The following is a 22,625-nucleotide window of genomic DNA, read 5'->3' on the forward strand; positions in this document are numbered from 1 at the left end:
AGCGTCCTGTCCCTGGGGCATCGTTTGGAGAACAGTCGCGGTTGCGACATAAGTGCCCCGAGGAAACTGCCGCCCAAACGAAGAGGCTAGCAGCCAGTGTCCCAGCTCCGCGATTCAGCGATCGCGTAGAGCCGCGTGAGAGGAGCACAGTCGAGTGCCAAAGAAATTTTAAACCCGGTTCTGTTTCACGCCCAAAAGTGAAAGGGAGCCCGGGAGCCGTGCAAGGCTAAAGAAGAAACTGGGAGCCCACCCCTGACTTCCGGAAGAGCCCTGAAGGCCGAGACTGTCTGGAGAAGTGTGGAGAGCCGTGGAGAAGTTGAGAAACCCGTGCCGAGATTGCTGAGAGCCGGAGCTCACCCCCGATGCGCGAGGTACGGCACACAGACAAGTGAAGAAAATCAGGAGCGGAGCCCGAGCCTACCTGAGGGTGCCAGTGGACCAGAAGCACAAGAGAGACTGAGGTAGACCTGCTGCCTGCCAGGAAAGCTGCCCGTGAGTGCCGTGTGAGCCCTGTGAGCCTGGAGATCGAATGCAGCCCCAAACCTCGTGGTGGATGGGAGTTACAAGTGAGCGGCCATCTTAGAGTCCGGCAGCCTAGAGGGACATCCCTGTGCGATTCGGGAGCGGCCATTTTGAGGTCAGGCGCTCCAGTGACACACAAGCATTGATGCACACGAACAGTTGGAGATAAACAAGCACAAGTTAATGCAAGCAACCAATGATAAGCAAGCTCGTGTTGAAGCAAGCAAGGGACAGCCAACAAGCACAAGCTAATGCAAGCAACCAACAATAAACAAGCATAAGTCAAAGCCAGCAAGAAATAGTAAACAGGCACGTGCCGAGCCAGGAAAATGGTGACTCCGAACACCTCCCCACAATGAAATGAAGTCAAACCAATCATCACGGGGGTGTCACATCTGCGGCCCCCAGAACCCCTAACTCTGACCACTGGAGGGAGCATGGGCCCCAGATGGCAGGAGTGGTTTGAGGATTTTGAGGACTACATTAAGGGATGGAAGGTGACAGCAGATGAGGAAAAATTGATCGACCTCTGTAATCTTGCGGGCCGAGAAATTAGTAAAATAATCAAAGACCTTCCTCCTGCGGATGCAGGAACCTATGACAAAGTGCGTGAAGCCCTGAACAAGAAATTCCTTCACAAAAGGAATGTTGATTATGAACGACATGCATTTCATCAGGCACGTCAAGGAAAAGAAGAAGCAATGAGCACATTCATCACCAGACTGCGTCGGTTATCGAGACACTGTGAGTTCGACACATTTTCAACTGACGCTGCCATTAAGTCACAGATCATTGATGGATGCCATTCTGAGACACTAAGGAGGCGGCTGCTGAGGAAACCTCATGAGTTAGACGATATTGAAGAAATGACGCGCGTCTATGACCAGGCGGAGGAGCATGCTAAGAGCATAGAGACGGGACGGACTGTAAGCCGAGAACAGGTGTGTCGAATACAGGCCAGCAGCAGCAGTCGTCGAAGGTCAAGGGAGAGACAGTGGAAACCTCGGCCATCGTCCCGTTAACGACACACTGAACATAGGAGGCGTGACCCAGGTCGAAGGGAAAGGAAGCCAGAAAGAACAAAAAGATGCTATAGATGCGGATATGACTATCCACACGTTGATGCATGCCCTGCCATGGGTCAGCGATGCCGAAAATGCGGGCAGGCGAATCACTTTGATGCGATGTGTGGGGAATATCAAAAGGAGAGACGGAGTGGAACAATGAGGCCATCTCGCTCCAACACCAGAAAGCATCACATAAAAGCAGTCCAGGACAGGCCGAAGGTGTCCTCGGGCTCGTCACATTCCAGTCGGGAATCACGAAGATCTCAGTGGACATGGAGATCGCCATCCCGAGACTCTAGATCAACATCCAGAGATTCGGAATATACAGTTGAATATGCGAACATGATTGCGGACCCTGATCAACTCAAGAAATATCCACGAATAGACATCAGTGTGGGGAATCATGAAACCAAATTTGTGTTAGACAGTGGAGCTTCGCTGAACTACATTCCTGTCACGGAATATGACAGGATGAAGCCACAGCCACCCTTGACTCCTGCACACGTCCGGGTATTCACCTGGATGTCCAAGAAGCCACTTCTCTGCTTGGGGAAGTTTCCAACAACATTCAGACACTAAACACTGTCCATACCGGCCTTCATCCATGTTATTGAGGGCCAAGAGGCCGACTGTCTTCTCAGCCTACCTACTGCAGAGCGCCTCCGACTTGTTGAGATTCTCTATATAGTCAGCGATGATCCAGACATCATCCACAAATTCCCCAAGTTATTCCATGGATTAGGAAAAATGAAAGGGTGCCAAATTCGCCTTCACATAAATGAACAAATCAGACCGGTGGCGCAACATCCCCGACGTGTACCGTTTCACCTCCAGCAGGCTGTAGAGGATGAACTTCAGGAACTTTTATCTGCAAACATCATTGAAAGGACTGACGGTCCAACTCCCTGGGTGTCGCCGCGCCGGTAGTCATCGTACCGAAGAAAGGCACGTCTGGCAAAGTGAGGCTGTGTGTTGACATGTGACTCCCCAACACGGCCATTGAGAGGGAGCGTCACCCTGGGCCACATCTCAGTGACATGATCTCTGCATTGAATGGAGCCAGGGTATTCTCAAAGCTGGATTTGAACAAGGGGTACCACCAGCTGGAATTGCAGGCCAAGTCTCGTTACATCACGACGTTTGCAACTCACCTTGGTTTATTTAGGTACAAACGACTAAGCTTTGGCATTTCCTCGGCTGCAGAAATTTTTCAGGAGGCAATTCGACAGATAATTCACCATGTCCCCAACACCTTAAATTACAGTGACGACATCCTTGTGTATGGATCCAACATTCAGGAGCATGACAAGGCTCTAGATCGGGTGTGCCATGCCCTGCTAGACGCCAATTTGACACTTAACAAAGACAAGTGTGAGTTCCACCAGTCCACTCTAAAAATTTTCGGTCACATATTCTCATGTGCCGGGATGAAGCCCGACCCTGAAAAGGTAACTGCTCTGAATGTGACCAAGAGCCCTCAAGATGTTAGCGACCTGAGGTCATTCCTGGGGATGGCCAGCTATTGTGCTCGCTACATAAAGGACTATGCAACCATTAGCCATCCGCTTCGGACTCTCACAAAACAAGGTCAACCGTTTGTTTGGTCCCCCCAGTGTGAGCAAGCTTTCAGAGAAATCAAGCAGGCGGTGGAGTCTGCCGAAAATCTATCATACTTTAGTCCTCACAGGCAAACGGAGATAACAGTGGATGCCAGCCCTGTGGGTTTGGGTGCGATTTTGGCGCAGTATGATAATGACTCTGATCAAAGGCGTATTGTGGCCTATGCCAGTCGCAGCCTTTCAGATCCTGAAAAAGCACATTCTCAACCAGAGAAGGAGAGTATTGCGGTTGTGTGGGCGTGTGAACATTTTCATGTCTTCATTTATGGCAAGCATTTTACCATGATCACCGACCACCAAGCGCTGGTCACAATCTTTGGTAACCCGAGATCCAAGATGCCGCCGAGGATTGAACGATGGGGTCTGAGGTTACAGGAATACACATTTACAATAATACATAAGCCCGGGAAATCAGAGAACCCAGCGGATTACATGTCGCGACACCCGCAAGCATCGTCTGAGTCCAAGTTCTCCATCGCAGAGGAATATATCCACTTTGTGGTGGATCAAGCTCAACCTCCAGCCATTCCAGTGGAAGTCATTCAGGAAGCCACTGCACAAGATGTCGTTCTACAGAAGGTGCTACATCGGCTCCAGACAAACAGGTGGAGACACGAAAGTGAAGATGAAGCGGGTGACCCGACTGTCAGGCAAGAAATGCAAGCCTTTCGACATGTCTGTGATGAACTTTCTGCCACCACAGATGGGTTGTTACTGCGAGATCAGCGGATTGTTATTCCAAGGCAACTACGACAGGGTGTCGTCAACCTTGCCCATGAAGGCCACCGAGGAGTGGTATCAACAAAACGAGCTCTCCGGGAACGGGTGTGGTTTCCCCTCCTCGATCAGATGGTAGAGCTAACCCTGAAGGATTGCCCCCAGTGTCAGTTGGTCAATCGTGGAAATCCTCCTGCTCCATTGCAAATGACCACCCTACCTAGTGGAGTGTGGCAAGAACTCGCCATGGATTTCTATGGACCTCTACAATCGGGCAAATATGTCCTGGCTATAATTGACGAATACTCACGGTTCCCCATTGCTCAATTTGTGTCATCCACCAGTGCCTCCAGCACCCTCACCGTGTTGGATGAAGTGTTTGCAGCCTGGGGTGTCCCCAAAGAACTGAAAACGGACAACGGCCCTCCTTTCAATAGACACGAGTTCAGTGCCTTTGCAAAGCATTTGAATTTCAAACATAGGAAAATCACACCTCTATGGCAGCAGGCCAACGGCACCATTGAACGGTTCACGGCCACACTCAAAAAGACTTTTCAACAAGCCACCACCGAGAAAAGAGACTCAATGAGGTTCTCAGGGCATATAGAACGACCCCTCATGCCACCACTGGCAAATGTCCTGCTACGCTGATGCTAGGGCGACCCATAAGGACACGCATACCGACCTGGGAAGGAACCTTACGAGCGGTGTCACCTCTCTGTATTCATCAAGAGGTGAGGGCGGCGGACAGTCACAGCAAAGACAAGATGAAGTCATACGCAGATGCAAGAAGGAGAGCGAGATCACCATCTCTACATGAAGGAGACTGTGTTACTGTCAAACAAGACCAACAAAGAAAGACTGATTGCCGGTTCCGAGCGGGGCCTTTACTGATTACTCAGCAGAAGGGCACCATGATAACGGCTGATCATCGACGAATCACCAGGAATGTGTCACATTTTAAGAAGTGCACTCCGGACATGAGAGAAGCTTTCACAAAGATGACTGGAACGCCGGTCAACGAAGGACAAGATCGATCTGATCGAGATAGTATGAGCCAGACAAGAGATTTTCAAGTGGAATCTGGGACTGATACTGGCGGCATGTCTCTAAGACCCCGCCGAGACATTCAACAACCAGGAAGACTCATTGAAGAAATTTGAGCCAGTTTTGTTTGTGTGTTCGTTTGTTAAGAAAGGGGGAGATGTAACTGAGTCAGCAGTCCAGTAGTTGGGTGGGTGGAGTTAGCCGGGGCCAAGGGAAGAGGAGGAGTGTAGACAGGAAATGGGCAGATAGAATAGGGACAGGGACAGAGTAGGACGCAATGAATAAAGCTCCTTGAAACATAAAGAAGTGTCGGTCTTTCTTTGGTTAAGACACGATAGGCTGCTGGGCAGTGTCTTAGTGTAATGAAGCGCTCGTCTGACCTTGTTGTTTTTCAAATTGTGCGCACAAGTTTCAGAGGATAAAAATACAAATCAGCAATTGGTACAATTGCGCAATTAAACAAACCATCCCATATATAGCACATTATTCAAGGAAAAGGAAATAATAGGAGGGGGAGCAGACAAATGTTTTGATGTATTAAGGTAGTAACCCAGGTTGTTTTCCTTATTTAGTAATCGGTATACTGTGCATATTCTTGCATATGTTTTCCACTTCGCACGAATTCACATATTTTCCTTTATTGTGTGTGAATAACAATATACAACTGTTCATGCTCTCCCCAGATCCACACACTCAAACCTAATTTGATTTTCCAGCTTTTCTTAAATCTGTGGTTTTATAATTCAGCTTTGTGGAAGCCTTTCCATTTTCGAGCATTTTACATCTCTCTGGTCTCTGCAGTGTCAAATAGGCCATTCATCCATTCGCTGACTTTGATGGATTTGGGGAGGCAACAGAAGGCAAACCGTGCATGACATCTGGTTTCGCCGGCTCTGTGGGGTAATCCAACCTTTAACACAGAGGAGAGGGACATAAAGACTACCGGAGTAAAAAAAACACATTTTTTAATGTAATATATGTAATTCAACACCTTAATTTCTTTGCTGAATTCAGAGCTTCCTCCTCCTCTATCAAAAGCAACAGCGTTTTGTTTTGTTTACATATAAGGAAGAGGCCAGCGTTCTGTTTGAGCACCACATCCACATTCTGACACATAATGGCTATTTTATGGCTGTACGGCGGCACAGCACGTAGTGACGTGTGTGGACAGCCAATAAGAAAGCACATTATTTTGCTGTCTGCCAGGAGACGTAATTTCGTGGCCAAAATAGTAAATTTTGTGGCCATTGCGGCAATCAGCTGATTTTGCGATTTGTCCGTGAATCGCGAATGCAAAATACTGGAGGGTTTGAATATTGAGGTTATGATGGATCCCTTAGAAATGCCAGTGTTGTGTGTGAGGTGATGTGAAAGGGGATACATAAACTACACTTTATCCACATGTGAGATAAGAAACAATCCATTTTAAAGCATTTTCATAGATTTCATTATTGATAGGTCTTTTTAGTAGGGTGTGGTGATGGGCTGTGACAAATGCAGCCACTAAATCAGGAAGTAAAAAGGCAGCTGATTCGTTTTTGTCCACTGTGAGATTTTGATCATTCCAATTCGATATTTTGGTTTACTCTGTGCCTCTGCATGGTCTGAAACTGCATTGTTGGTCTGACAAGGTTCAGTAAAATTAGAGAGCTGACTCATCACTATTCTCTCAAAAAAGTTTCCTAAGAATGGTCCATTTGATATGGGCCTGTAATGTGCTGTATCAGATGGATCGAGTTTTCTCTTTTTTAGGACAGGTCTGACATAGGAGGTTTTGAGCACAGGTGGGAAAGAACCATGTTCCTGGGACTTGTTGTGGAGCCATCTGGCTTACTGTCATAGGAGAGCTTCTGGAAAACTCCAGTGGCCATGAAAGATAGATTGGGAGCAGGCTGTAGGTGAATCCAGCCCTTGTCTCAGCCAAAAACCATGGACAGGATCTTGTCATATGGGAAGCAGTAACTGTCAATGACTGTTTTCCAGGACATGTTAAAAATGTTGATCCATTACCTTTAAACTTTCTCTCCTCATCCTCACATAATTTCTCCTTAAGAGGCAAACACTTAAAGGTGCTCACCTTCATAGTGAAGGCAGGAAAAGAGGCTTGATTGTTTGTGTTCCTTTCTTATGCAGTCAGCCTGTTTACAATTGGTGGTAGTTAAAATTTTGATTAGAGATTGGTATTGGTGTTCAAAACAATACTAATTTCATTAACAGGTGTGTTGCAAGTTTTGTAATCCTTTTAATACATATGTCACACATTGGTTGTAAGATACAATTGCTAAGCTGTTGAACTATACACTTCCCCATGTTCAAACATTTAACAACCCTTTAGTTGCAGAGACTCCCTATTTTATAAATGTTGATCTACAATTAAAATAAATATATTAATATATGTTTTAATAATAATAACATATAGGCAGTGATTTTGATGTCCGCCGAACACTATATCGGTCTGGAACCGCCGGACCATAGATTGGCGGTTCCGACCTCTGTATTAGGATGTGACTGCCCATAGGGCAGTTGGAAACATCCATCCTACAATGGAAGCTTGTGCAGCGGAAGGAAAAGGCCTGCAGCACAAGCTTTCATTGTAAAATGGATGTTTTTTAAACATCCCTGCACCATGTGGCAGAAACATCCCTGCACCGTGTGGCAGGGTTCGTGCGGAGCCTGTGGCAGGCCCCTCACGGAGCCTGCTACACGGTGAAAGGCTGTTTAGGGGGGTATTATAGGTGCCCCACAGGCCAAAAAGCAGAGAACCAGGGGGGAAGGGGACCTTGCAAGGGGCACCCAAAAACACTTTCCGACATCCTTTCCATGTCTTAAAGGCCACAATGAATGGGCTGCCGGAAACTATCATCATAATCTCAGCGGCGGAGTCGAGCCTTGCTTCGCCATCATTAGGGAATTATGAATGGCTTCCAACGCAGGATGCCGCCACCCGCCGCATCATAATGGAGTGGGCGGACCACATTGTCACATGTTGGGCAGAACAACGTCATATTCAGGACCATAATTGTTTAAAAAGTATCATAAAGGTATGAACTTTTCCCAGTTCTTTATCACCAGACCCCAACTCCCTATAGTAAAGTATGTGGAAAACTAATATGTGTTTTGCACTTGCAAATAAATGGTACAAATATTTTTTGTAAAATTATCAATAAAAATTATTTTTATTTCTTTATTTTAAATGTGCAACTTCTGTAACAATATTATCTATACTAAATACATTTAAAAATAAAATTACATTATTTCAAATATATTGCATGTAAAAATTGCCCACATGCACACAAAAAATTCAAACATAATGAAAAAAACATAATTTATTACACATGAATAATTATTAAAAGGGATTTTCCAATTATATCTAAGTGAATTAAGTAGAGGTAATTCGATATTATGTTACGTTAATTTTAAAATGGAAAAGGATATTTGAATATTTTAAAATTATTGAAAGAATATGTACCATTTTTTATATTTGGGTTTACATTTGAATATATTTATTTATATTTAAATATTTTTAATAAATGTATTTAAATGTATCATTATTTCTGATTGTGTTTTGTTCTAAGCCTCCACCTAAATTATTTTCTATGGGAATGAGCTGAAATACCATGTTTGGCCATGTGTGATGCTAGATTTACTCCAACTCTGATCTATAGTAATATACTGTTGTTTTGGCTTCCTTGTCGGCTATATATATATATATATGTTAATGTGTTAATAGATATAGACTTAGGGGCATATTGACCATGGGAGGTGCGTCGCAATGGGGTGCAAGTGCGACGCAAGCCCACAATGTGATTTATGATGCCTAATGTGATTTATGAAGCCATGCAAGGCCACCTTGCTTGGCCCTTAGTGGCTTCATAAATCTAGAGTAAAGCAATTCTGCGCAAATCGCTGTGCTGTGTTTCTCTGCTACGGGAAGGCGCTCCATGAGCATTACGTGAAGGCTCCCATGCAACTCCCTTTGATTTTGACATATTCCCAGATTTACTATCACTGGTAGACCTGGGAATGTGCCAAAAAGATACACCTTTTCTCAGGGGAGGCAGAACGAGGAGAAATATGTTTATTTCTCCTCGCATTTTCCTCTTTCTATGTGTGCTGCATTTTGCAGCACACATAGAAAGAGGAAAATGCCTCTCAGGAACATAAATGGGTTGAAATAATTGAATAAAGAACTATGGCCCTAATTACAATGCGGATCAAAGTTTGCTCCGACCGACACCGTCCAGGGACGTACAGGTGCTCCCTGTCCCCCAACCAGAGGCTGCAGACGCAAGGGGGCCCTGCTAGAAAACACTGTCCGTAGGGGATTATGTGAGACCTCCAGTTGGCCAACGGGTTACTTGAGCCCGTCAAAAGCCAGTCAGTCTGACCGGCCGCTTTAAGCCATGAATGTCGATGGTCAGAGGCTTTCCGACCAACATCTTTATCAGCCCCTAAATAGAGTGGAACAGGTATCTGTGATTCATTTACTGTTACACAAATTACTGCAATGGTTTTCCCAAAATGTCTTTTTCTATATTCAAAAATAAAAAACTAGACAATTCCATCCCCATTTTCGAACGTGTTCAGGACATCGGTTAGATTTTGAATGCTACATTCATTACAATTCTCAGCAACATGTGACATTTCAATCACAAATAATTTTAACCAATCCAATGTTTACTCACTTGGTAAGAAAATGGTGTTACCTGTTAGGGTTTTCCTTTATGATCTGATAAACACTAATTTTCAGGGTTTCATTTTCAAAGCGAATGTTGCTTCGATCCTTGTATATGCGAAATTCAGCTGCTGTCACAGCTTCTCCGTGAGGGATCTGAGTGAGGTCAAACCGAAACTCTTTGTAGTGTCTGCGCTGATGAGAGAAATCCTTGTCTCTTTCGACTGCCAAAAAAAAAAAAAGAAATACATGGGTAAATCCTGAACAGAGCAAATGATTAACTGTGAATTTACTATTCTTAAAAATTTAAAACAAACATGCTGGCTGATTTCAACTGAACAAATAGTGAAACCACCAATCGAGGCATAACTTCCGGTAGAAGGAAACATGTCATGCCAACTGGTTTCAGTTCAAAAGGAAATAAACCTCAGTCGTCTAATGCTAACTCCAGGAGCCAGAATGAGAAAATATGAGAAAGTAAAAAAAGTACGTTAAAGGTCACTTGAAGTACAGAAACTTTAAAGTGCACATCGTAAACTCTAGGGTCTCGTATCACAATGAAAACGTCCAGTATAAGGGCTTGCTCATATCAGAAGAGTGCCAAAGTGATAATCGTGTGCAAGAACTCATGTATAAAATAATATTAAAAAATGATTTCTTTATGGTCTTATTCGTGTACACTGTAATCACAATAACTGACAGGCTCGGTTTTTGGGACCTTTGAACAATCTGTGAACTGCAGCAGATAACCAAACATCTAATTATCCATCACTACCAACATAAAGATTTCTATTTGCAAGAACATTTTATAGCTGTTGTCGGCAATATGCAACCAAATATAGCACAACCAAGCCCTATAACCCCCCACAACCATCCTATCTCCACCACTTGCACTCTTGGTAACACCTTCTGCCTACTCAAAGCAGGTGGAAATGTCATTTTTTACATTGAAAATGTGAACATGCATTGGCAATGCCAACATATCTGACTTATAGCTGAAAGTGCCTCTTCAGTTACTGATGAGCTAAAATATTAAATACCTTATCATACATGCAGTCCCATCCATTCATCCACCCACTGACTCATTTTTTTATTCACCCAATCACTCATCCAAAATAAAACCCAACGTCAAAAACCATAGGTTAGATAGGCTAAAAGATTAACAGTAGAACAAATTAAATGCTTCTGCATACATGTGGTGGGCATGTGTTTGCAATTAAGAATCAGCAAAACATTAAAAGAGAAAAGGTAGGCCAAATTGGAGGCATTCTTGTATAAAAAATACTTTGAGATTTGTGAGAAATGTACAGTACTATGATGGAGTAGTGCTGAGATTGTTGGAGCTCATTACTGCCAGAAGGAATTTGGACCCCTCCCCTGATGTCATACGTGCGCCCATCCACACATGTCACACGCCACGTCAGCAGAGAGCTGGAGGGAGGACCGTGGGACCCCATCGTGTGGAGAATTCCTAGCCCACATCTTCAGTGTACGGCATGAGTACTGTGAGCGGGAGGCTACTAGGCCCATCCTAGGCACTGACGTCAGGCCGCATTTCTGCTCTGGCCCTCCCCGTTCATCAATGCACGGGGCTTACTCGTGGAGACGGGCACACTCTGTTGTACGGCAGGGCGGCAGGGGCTGAGGTGGGGTCGCTTTTGGTCTCGGCTTTGTGGTTGCAGTGCCACATGTGGGGTACCCCGCTTATGCCTCAGTCTCTGCTTCTCATCGGGATTGTTTGTCCTTTATAGCCAGTGGCAGCCTCATGACATCGGCCACAGCACTGATTTGGAGCTGAGTTGTATTCTATTTCTTGGCCTCAGTTCAAATAAGTCAACATTTTTTTAAACTTCCTAAGTGTCTGTCCTCCAGTTTGCAGCCTAAATTTGCCATCATCACTGCTGCTGCCTCTAACTGAGCAGCCCTTTAGTTCTGCAGCTCATCACCATGAATTACATCTCCAGGGTAAACAACCTTTACAACGAAACTTTTACAACGCACTACCATTACAACGCGGTCATCACAACACAAACCATTACAACGCATTGCGCTGGGGGGCGCTCTAGGATAGGGAATAGGTTAATTTACTATCCAATAACCTTCCCTAGTGTCCATGGGGACTGAAGTTGGAATAGTAAATTAAACTATTCACTATCCAACACCAAAAAGCACTATGCGTTGTAATGGATTGCGATGTAAAAACCGCGTTGTAAAGGTAGGCGTTGTAATAGCCTGCGTTGTAACGTCATAAATCCATCTCCAGCTCCCATAATCCTTGTGTCAGTGAAGGCAGCGGCAAAAGACCAGGGGAGGAGATAAATGATGCCTGCATGCTGCTGCCTGCTGATGTGTTACGTGCCGGCCTCTTTCTTTTTTTTTGCCGTGGGCCATATCCTCCTTTTCCAGCCTTCCTTGGATGTATAATCCAGCGATGGCATTGGAATTTAATGAAATTGTGGAGTGAGGCGCTATTTTATACTCTTGTGACTTTTTGCACCTAGGGGAAGAACGGTGGGCAAACTGGAAACACAAGTGGACAAACCAGTCAATCAAGGCAGTATTTAGGGGGGAGTACTTTGGATTCCTTTTTCGCTTGTGCCATCAGTCTTGTTTCTATGGAAGTTGTACTGGCTAAGAGGCATTTGTCTAAGAATTTGGGTGTTGCCTCCAGCTGCTCTCTGACTTCCCCGGTTGGCCAACTTGCTAGCCCAATGCCTATTGCTCACTTTGCCACTGGATTCAAGCTAGCCTGGCTGATGACGGCTGGTTAGCCAGAACCCGGTCCCAGGATGCTTGTTTCTGGTCCAGAGAAGACATGGTTTGGCAGTTTGGGCTGGACTGTTCCCATGAGGCACAGGGTCAGACTGATTTGCATATGGCCATGTCTGAACTGGGGTGGTGGAGAGAGCTAAAGAATGATGATGGATTCAACCCATATCAGTTGACTGGGGGTGAGTGTTTGATTTGCTCTAACGCTCCGTCCATCATCCCCTTTGGTATCGCTTTGTTCGCCCTAAGTTGGCAGTGTATGCCCAGACGTGGGTCCCTTGCTCACTTTGCCACTGGATTCAAGCTAGCCTGGCTGATGATGGCTGATTAGCCAGAAACCGGTCCCAGGATGCTTGTTTACGGTCCAGGGAAGACATGGTTTGGCAGTTTGGGCTGGACTGTTCCCATGAGGCACAGGGTCAGACTGATTATTAGCATATTGCCATGTCTGAACTGGGGTGGTGGAGTGAGCTAAAGGATGAGGATGGATTAAACCCAGATCAGTTGACTGGGGGTGAGTGTTTGATTTGCTCCAATGCTCCGTCCATCATCCCCTTTGGTATCGCTTTATTGCTCCAATGGCCTGCAGGACTTGCCAGCTGATTTGACCACAATTCAGTCGCCTAGTGTGCTTGTTTTATTGAGCAATGACAATTTAAATACCATGCCACCTAATGATAATGAACCTTGCGCCAAAAGGAAGAATCAAATCAAACATGGAGGTAGCACCAAATTACAACCCAATAGTAAAAGTAAGTCAGTTTCAAAGAACATGTCGGTGACTCCCCCTGGCCAGACACCTGAGCAGATTCCAAGTGGGATGACAACTGCAGTGGCTGACCAGACATCCTTTGATTGGGACTCCAGGTTGTACAACATTTTCATTATTGGACATGCTTTCCTTTCCCCTTTGTTGGATAAAATGTGTTCTTTGGAGAATATTGTTAAGCAGTTAATCCACACGTAAAATATCACATGTGGACAGTTGGCTTCAGTGGAGTCCGGCCTGCAGCTCACTAGTACTGGTTACACCACTGGCCATAATAGTACTGTTTTTGTCCCTGTTTCTAGAAGTACCAGTTCAGCAAAGCTATACACCCAAGACACAGATGTTTTCCAATTGCAACAGTTGGGATCCAGAGGAGTGAGTGTCTGTCTGGCATCCACTCTGGGCCCAGGCAATTCAGGGGCTCCATCTAGTATACAGCCCAAACTATTGCCCCCAGTTTCCCCTCTCTTAAGCCCATTTGAATCTTCCCCCTCCTTTCTGTCCATTTATGACTATTTTAATAGGAGTCCCCCCCTTTTCAGGGTCCTAGTACAGACCCTTATGTGCAACTTAAGATCGAGGTTTGTCATTGGCTGTCCAGGCACATGGGTTTCAATGTTTAAGAATGTGATGACATCCTGCTGGTGAGGAAGGGAGGATGGGTGGGCTCATCCACAAACACATTGGAGGCGATTGTGTGGTCATCAATTATAGGAGTCCTGAACTGGCCTAGAGGTTAATTAGGAGAAGGACTGGAGCCCACTAAGGGAGAGATGACATAAGCCTTCTTCTCAGTTTTTTTTAATAATCATCTGGCACCAAGGGCAAGGGTGTTTTTAGGCCCCCACACCATGGGATTTCAAACGGGGATGAGTTTCTTGTCCCTATTTCAAATAGATTCTCCCCATCATCTGACTTGAATGGTCATGATAATTCATTGGTAGCTGGGCTTGTGGCTCCTACCCTTTCTTCCTCTAAAGCTGGGTCAAATACAACTTTATGCCCGCTCCTCTTTGCTCTACACTTATTCCCAAAGAAATCCGTTTTCCGTTAAGGTGTTGTGTCGGGTCTCAAGAAGAGACCCCAGTAGTGATGGTGTGCACTGCCCCAGATGATCCAGTTCCTTGTTTGCCCCCTAATACTAAAAATGTTTCCTGGAACTTTGCTCGCTTGGTGTCCAAACTTATGTGTCCCAATTGGGGTTCTTCTATTGTTTCATTTGAATATATATATATAGTCCAGGAGACCTTCTCAGTTGTTCGGCAGTATCAATCCGGGTTTGTTAATTTTTCTTTGGCTTTTCCTCAAGGAAGGGCAGACCTTCGGGTGAGTTGACAGTGTGGCTAAAAACCTCTCTCTGGTATACATCCAAGATGATTGATTTGGGCAGCACTGATGCTCAGTGTGTTTCCCTATCCTTCCCGATAGGCAGTGTGCATGTTTTGTATAATGTATATTTTCAAGCATGAAGGAAATGGAGCAGAGTTAAAGATTATTATTCTGACTGGAACCCATATGGCTACCCTGCCTACTTAAGTCTTCAAAATAGTAGCAGGAAAATATAACGGCAAGGTTGAGTCATTGTCTGTTTCTCAAGAGTACCCTTTGGGAGACAAGGATCAAATTTGGGGAATCCCATATGTTTCACATTCCCCAGTAAAGAGGCGGACTGCTGCAGTTCTCCAGGTTAATGCCTTCACATATGGTAACGGCCTCAGGGTGTGTAATGGGAGAACCGTTTTGGATTGGACAGGTAACCATACGGATTATCGCCCGCTGTGAACTAGTCCTATTAATGATATCTTATTAGATATAAGCCATGGCTATCTCTGGTACATATGGCTGTAGTTACCAGCAGGATAGTGATCACAATGCTTTGTGATTAACGCTGGATCCTTTAGGCAACTCTCTTCCATGTTCCCTGTATGAGCCGCTTGATAGAAGGCTTGTCCCTGCTAACAACAGGCGTCGGCTCAAGTGGTGCTCTATGGCAGGGTCTGAGGTTGCTTCGGGTAAGGAGTTTAAAATCATAACTGCAGGTCTGGATGATGTAGCCTCTGCACTGGAGAGTCCAGCTGAAGTAGATCCGTTCTTTAGCTTGGGTGAAATTCATACTTGTGTGTTTTCATCACTTAGGGACATGTTTTTGGTAGAGTCCCCAATCTATCCCTAAGAGGAAGAAAAAAGCTCAGTTAGTATTCCAAATCTTGTCGGCTAGCTAGGAGTGCCCTATCTCATGCAATCAAGTCTGGGTCTAGAGACGACATTAGGATGACTAGGATTTTGTATAAGGGTGCAATCTCTAATGCAAAAAGAAAGCGGGACCAGTTTATCTGGGAGTCCATGTTGAGCGCTGTCAATAGCGAGGACTATAGGATATTCTGGTGCATTGTTGCAAGAAAGGACCCTGGTACCCTGCTCCTTTGGATAGTAACATCTCAGCCTCTATGTGGGTAGATCACTTTACCCAGTTATAATCAGGATATGAGGCACAAGGATTGAAACACGAAGTCCCCAGTGCCCTGGCACCTAGGGAGCGGAGTCTCATTCCAACTCCCAGTGGTGTAACAGAGTCTAACATTGAGCCAACTCTGCAACTAGTTCTCAGTTTTTCTGACTCTGAAATTTCAAGAGCTATAGATCGGATTATACCCAATAAAGCCCCTGGGTTAGACAAGGTACCTGGTGATCTTTTCAAGTCTAACAGAGATGTTTGGTGTCCTTATTTTTCAGTGTATTTCAGTGCCATTAGGAGTGGTGCACCTATGCCACCCACTTGGACAGGGTCTGAGATTATTCCAATTTTCTTAAAAAGGGTTCTAGGTCCCTGCCTTCAAATTATAGGCCGATCAGCCTCATTAACAGCGCCCCGAAGCTGTTCAGTCGGGTCATCCTGAATCAATTGATTGAGTGAAGATCTGACTGTAACATTGTTACTCCCTTATAGGATGGTTTTAGGGACAGTGTAGGACCCATGGATCAGGCTTTCCACCATCAACATTTATATTGGAAATATGTGTTCCTGAGTGGAGGCAGACTGTCATTTTTTATAAATCTTCACTCTGCCTTCGACCTAGCCCTTAGAGATTTGTTTTGGAAGACTTTGAAGGTTATAGGGGTGCTGGGGTACCTTGTTGATCTTCTCAGTAGATTGCACCTGAATAATTATGCCCAGGTTAGGTGTGGACCAGAAGGTGAGTTGATAGACCCCATTACGGTTTGTCGAGCAGTTAGGCAGGAATTGTTATTAGCTCCAACCCTTTTTCTTTTATATCATAATTATTTGGTATCGCAATTGGAGCAATGTGAGGGAGATACTTCACAGCTTTCCAAGGTCATGAAACCCACCCTCCTGTTTGCAGACAATACCGTTTTGCTATCAAAATCCCCTATGGAGATACAGAGTATTTTTGATTGTTCTGGGTCCTTCTGCGAGCAGCGATGGCTGGAAATCAACCTTTGCAGGACCAAGTTTATGGTTTTTAATAACCCTGGGTGGCAAATTCTGTTCCGCTTGCGGAATTTGGGAAATTTCAACAATTCCACGTTCCGTGCGGAACGCGGAATTGCCGAAAATTCCACGATCCGCTGCGGAATGGAATTCATGGTCATGGTGCGTGTGAGTAGAGGTATTGAACAAAATGGTTGCATCTTCTTGGATAAATGCTGGGCAGGATTCATTCTGGCACGATACTCCTGTCACAAAAATTAAACCTCAACAGGAAGCACTTACAGATATAAAGCAGGTGCCTGAGTTAAAGCTCAAATTTGTGAGCTTGATCGAGGCTGGGCAGGTGTGCTTTTTCGCCATATCTACCGTCAAAAATTAGCTGTGATGTTTGATGGAGATCTTTGCATCCAGGACTTTCTCGCGCGCAATCCCAGTGTGGTTCCTGTGACCAGGAGGTTCTCTCTCCTCATCTGCTTCTCTGATCTGTCTCTGACCTTAAATAGACAAGAGGATTGCTTGTGAACTCGCATAGAAGCCCCACCCTGCACACACTAGCGGTATGCAACGTCTTCCCGCCCTTTACCCACTATGATGGACAGCTCACTCAAGGGACCCCAGCACCTTTCGGCGTGGTGGCAAAGTTACAGACACACATGGTTACTGGAGACAACTCTTCTGGCCCTTTACGCAGCTGTAGTGTTGGAAAAGCACTATACACATTTACCCAACAAGGTAGCACTCACTGATAAGCCAGTCGAAAGTACTCCAGTCCAGTTGAGTAGAGGTATTGCACAAAACGGTGGTATCTTCTTGGATAAATATGCAGGGCAGGATTCATTCTGGCACGATGCTCCTGGCCCGAGGTGAAGCTCAAATTCGGTAACACATTAATCAGCCCAAATAATTTGTGAGCTTGGTTGAGGCTGGGCAGGTGTGCTTTCCCCCCATATCTACTGTCAAAAATTAGCTGTGATGCTTGATGGAGGTCTTTGCATCCATGCCTTTCCCAAGCGCAATCCCTGTGTAGTTCATGTGACAAGGAGGTTCTCTCCTCTAATCTGCTGCTCTGATTGGTCTCTGACCTTTTATAAACAAGAGGCATGCGAACTCTCATAAAACACACACACACTAGCAGCAAAGTTACAGCTATAGTGTAACGGGCGGAACAAGCAATGCCATTTTGCGGAACTTGCCATAGCGCGACTACGCAAATCCCGCCCACCCCTAGTTTTTAACTCCTGTCCAAACACTTGTCACACCTAGACACTTAATGGAGTGACCCTGGAAAGAATCCAGGTCTTTGAATACCTGGGGGTTATGCTCTCAGAGAGCTTTGAGCGGATGTGGCCTTATGCTAGATCAGCTTTGTGAGGGTATTCTGAAGGCGCACCAAGCTTTCTCTTTACGTCCAGTGACTCCCATGCTTGATATTTACAAAAGCCAGGCTTTAGGGGCTACCCTGTATGGTGGAGTACTTTGGAGTTTTCAGGATTACCGTTCACTAGAAATATTTGAAAATGTATTTGTACGTGATTTTTGTGGCTTGCTAGTGAGCACCCTGCTTGTCCCCCTACGGCTTGACTATGGTCTCAAATGGAACAATGATTTACGGGGTTTGAGGCCCCTTTGTATTGGTGAAGGTTGTGGGTCACCCCTGAACTTTCCTGCTTTCGCATGGGCATTGACATGAGGCAATATGGGGTATATAAAATTCCCTGGTTTCAGTCTATGAAGGCTTGTTTGGGACTGATTGTGTTTTCCAACTTGTAGTCATCCCCTGGTGATGCTGGACTAGTTTCCAAATCCAAGTTAAAAAGTTCTTACTGGCAATATACTGACAATCAAGCCTTATGTTTTGTAAGAGTAGGATTAGTTACTGATTCTTTTTTAGGCTTCAAAATTGATTACCGTGTTGAAACCTATTTGGATGAGATTGAACCTCAACTGGCAAAGAACCTATATGCTAAATTTCAATTAGGGACTCGTCCTCTACCGGCCTTCACATCCATATGGAAGCACTTCTTAAGTGAGGGTGATAGCTCCTGTCCATTTTTCCCTCATGTTGAGGAGTTGACTGAGCGTGTCATATTTTTTGCCAAGGTTACCAAATAATTAGAGATAAGTGGATGTTACTGGTTTTTTGTAACTAGGGGACGACAAATTACAGGAATGCATTTAGGATTTTAAGAAGTAACACCAGTCAATGCATTGGGTTTCCTGTAACCCAATTTTTGATATATATGTGGATGTACAAGCATAAACATGTGTTCAGCTAGTGAGCCTCTTTGCTTTTCATTTTAATGACCTCTGTGTTTAAGGTTTATCAGAATTTACTGATTTTAATATGTATTTTGTATTTTATGCATTTTAGATTGTGGGCAGTATGAAATAGTGTATGTATAGCGTTTAGGTTAAAATTGGCTGGGCATATTTATGAATTGGTATGTTGGGTAAATTGTTTTATTTTTTATTTATTTAATGTACTATTATTTATTTATTATTGTATGGCAATGTGCCGGAATAAAGATTTACTGACTCACTTTGGAGTGAGAGATTTACACCTTTCAGCCTGTCCCTCCAAGCTACCTTAGACCCCTTACTCTAAATGAGGACCCCTCACCAGTTAAGTTGCTACACCTAGGTGCTAGTTCATTGGTACCATTCTGACAGACTTGCAATAATTTCTGTGGGCCTCGTACAAAAACATTGATTCAGTAAAAGTGGTTGCAAATTGTGCATCGTTTTTCATTTTGTGAACCAACCTATGTGCTAATAAGTAAGTTCACAAAATACAAAATCTTACTGGGTTGCAATTCAACGTACCTCATAAATAATTCTTAGATAGGTCGCAAAATGTGACAATTGACCACCAACACAGGGATTGTGGCGTACTGGGGTCAGTAGACCTCTATTTCTGTGACTGCTTTTAAATAATACATATATTTTTTTTTTTAAACAATGCTGCCTGTTTTCCTTGGAGGCAAAACTATTTCTTACAATTATGCAGTGGTCCCATGAACTGCTGCCTACTCCTAAAAACATTTTTGCCAACATTCACGAAGGGGAAGGGATCTCTTCCTCTTTCCAAAGAAATTACTACCTCCTTCGAGTTGGTGTTAAAAATATTAATGTTTTGGAACTGGATTTCAGTTTCCAAACATTAATACCATAAGGAATCGATATTTGGAAGGGATGTCCTAAACTCGCCCCTTCCAAATATCGATTCCTTAATGTTTCCTAAACCCATTTAGTGATTCAGAAAACCTTTTCCAAATTGTTAATTGGGTTTAGTGTATTTCAAAAAGTGTTTTGGCAGTCGCAAACCCTCAGGTTTACCAAATCTGAGGGCTTGTGACCGTCAAAACACTTTGAACATGACACCCATAGAATGGCTTTGGTTCTGTTGAGTTGGAAGCAGTCAATCATCATACCTATTCTAAAGATCCACAAAGGTCTTGGAGGACACTCAGTTTGGTTTCAGAGCTTTGCATAGCACTAGTCAGCTGTGATATCTGTGGTGAAAGATATAAGGTGTATTTTGTATAACGGAGGGAATGCAGCCCTCATTCTGTTGGATCTTCTAGCTTCCTTCAACGCCATCTCTCAAAGGATCCTACTTGATATAGGCATCGGAGGGCATGCCCTACTTTGACTTAGTTTGCATCTCCAAGGATAAATGCAAAGAGTAAAGATTTACTCAGTCCTGTCCGACATTTTTCAAGTAGAACCCAGATGTCAACAGGCATCATTGCTAAAAAACCACTCTTTTTAATATTTTTCCAAGCCCCTTGGCCAAACTAATTAATTCCTTTTGGATTCCATTTTGCATTGTAAGCAATTGTGATCCCCAGTTAACTTTAAGGATGGATTAAGATCATGGGTTTAACAAGAAAGGGTTTAAAGAATGCTTCTCTGACACATTAAATTGGATGTATAATATTGCGCCAAATCTTAACTTTGATAAGACAGGGCTTTTGTTTTTTGATCAAAACAAGATGATTTAGACAGAAACTTGGTGGCCCATGAAACTACAAATACACCCTGTTACCCAAATTCTGGGGTAAAGAACATGGGGTCGTATCTTGATTACAGTTCATCTCTCAACACCCAAGTAAAAAATAGCGTGTGTAGTCAATATTTCCAACTTAAGTTGCTGAAGTTTATTCCCCTTTTTGACTTTGGAAGGGCAGAAAATTGCTGCAACAGCATTAATCGTGCAAGACTGGATTATGGTAAGAGTCTCTACTTAGGCATTTCTAGAGTGGGACTGTCCAAACTTCAAGTGCTGCAGTATTCAGCTATTTGTTTGATATTGCTGTTTAGGGGAAAGGCACATGTAACTGCATTCAGACATATAGGACATTGGTTGCTTATTGAGAAATGTATCATATGTAAGTCCCTGTGCATGGTCCATCAGGCAATCCAAAATAGGGGACTAAAGTACCTGCCGGAACAATTTTCGGAGGTATATCGCTAATCACCCTCTTCGCTCAGCCAACTATCATAATCTTGTGATCCCCAGGTTTAAGAAATCATTTTCCTGTGGCAGAGCTTTTAGCTATTTAGCTAGAAAACCTGGCATGTCTTATGGTGTGCCGTAAAAGTTATTTCTTCACACCCTCCTTTCAGAAAGGCTCTTGAAATCTGCTTTGCTTAACAATAATTTAGAGTTTGTGTTGTGGGGTAAGATTCTTAGCTCTCAGCACCAGGATGTTCCTAAGAGTAGCAAGTAGCACTCTATAAGAATGACTAAACTAATATAGTATTCTGTATATTGATTAATGATTAATTTCTATGCCAATCCATGAGGCCTGACATGCTGCTTCTAAATGCTGCAATCATCTTGGAACAGTAAAATAATGATACACTTAGGATGATTCCCCTGAAAGTGGTAGCCCAGATTAGAAATAGTGGCTTCAGAGAATGCAGTTCACTAGAGAATAAAGACGAACAGGTTAGTAGAATGTCCTTGGGAACTGCTGATTGGTCCAAAAAACAGCAAAATAAAAAAGAGAAAGAACCAAATAAAGATGACATATAAAAGGAGAATTTGACAGGTGCACATGGCCTGTCACTAAAGTACATTAAATTACAGGAAGATATGCTCATGTGATCAGGCAAAAACGCCATCACGCAGAGAATTACAGACCTAGTGGCTGAAGTGGGATGATTCATTGCCCATGATATGTGTTGCCATCGGTAGAAACATAATGTCATTGAAACTCAAACAGAACAATAACTAAAGAAGTTTGACACAAACTCCCTCTATGTACATATACGTGCATGTGTTTTTATCAACTTTTAACATTTATGTTCTGGTTACAAGAGCCTGGCAGCATGTTACCCATGTCAAGCCGAATCTAAAAAGCTACTTGATTGCACACACCGCTAAAAGCTACACATAAAATTACAAATGTATAAATGCATGAATTGTCAATTGCAAAACAATAAAAAATCCCTCCTAAGATGCCTTACAAAGATTCTCAAATGCAAAGCTTCTGCTCCAGGCCTTGCTAGAAGGGGCAAAACACCAAAACCCTTGCGTCAGATTTATTGTGCCCAATTTATTGTCCACAGGTTTTAATTTAGTTTTATAACAGTCCATCCGTAAATGCTTAGTGTATTTAAGATATGCTTTTCGGTCAAAATATGTGAGGCCTATTGCCTTGATTTTAACTTTAATACTAAACATATCAGATCTATGTAATCTGCCGAAAATGTTCAGAATGATTCTTTTCTTACCTGGGTCGGGTCCTTTTCATTGAAATAGGCATCCGCCTCACATTCGCATTGGTACTGATTTTGTCTGCTTCAAGAAGCTACTTAAAACCTGTCTTTTTATAATATATTTCTTCTTTTCCTGTCTCATCTTGGGGCTGTGCTTTAGTGCCGAGATACCCCTGTAGGGGGATTCACCGTATTATATTAAATTTGGATAAAATAACATAACATTGTCACCACAGCCAACTCAGCCCTATTCTTTTGAGCA

At 43.8% G+C, this 22,625-nt stretch overlaps 1 protein-coding gene across 1 annotated transcript in view; it reads right to left on the reverse strand.

Moving 5' to 3' along the window:
- BMP5 (bone morphogenetic protein 5) overlaps positions 1–22,625 on the reverse strand; it is a 788,226-nt gene that overhangs the window by 463,992 nt on the left and 301,609 nt on the right. Inside the window, exon 2 of the mRNA XM_078647972.1 lies at positions 9,679–9,871. Within this exon, the coding sequence (XP_078504098.1) occupies positions 9,679–9,871 (193 nt within the window). The remainder of the gene's footprint in view (positions 1–9,678; positions 9,872–22,625) is intronic.

This window comes from Lissotriton helveticus, chromosome 6 (genome assembly GCF_964261635.1).
Source record: "Lissotriton helveticus chromosome 6, aLisHel1.1, whole genome shotgun sequence".
Classification (NCBI taxonomy): Eukaryota; Metazoa; Chordata; class Amphibia; order Caudata; family Salamandridae; genus Lissotriton; species Lissotriton helveticus.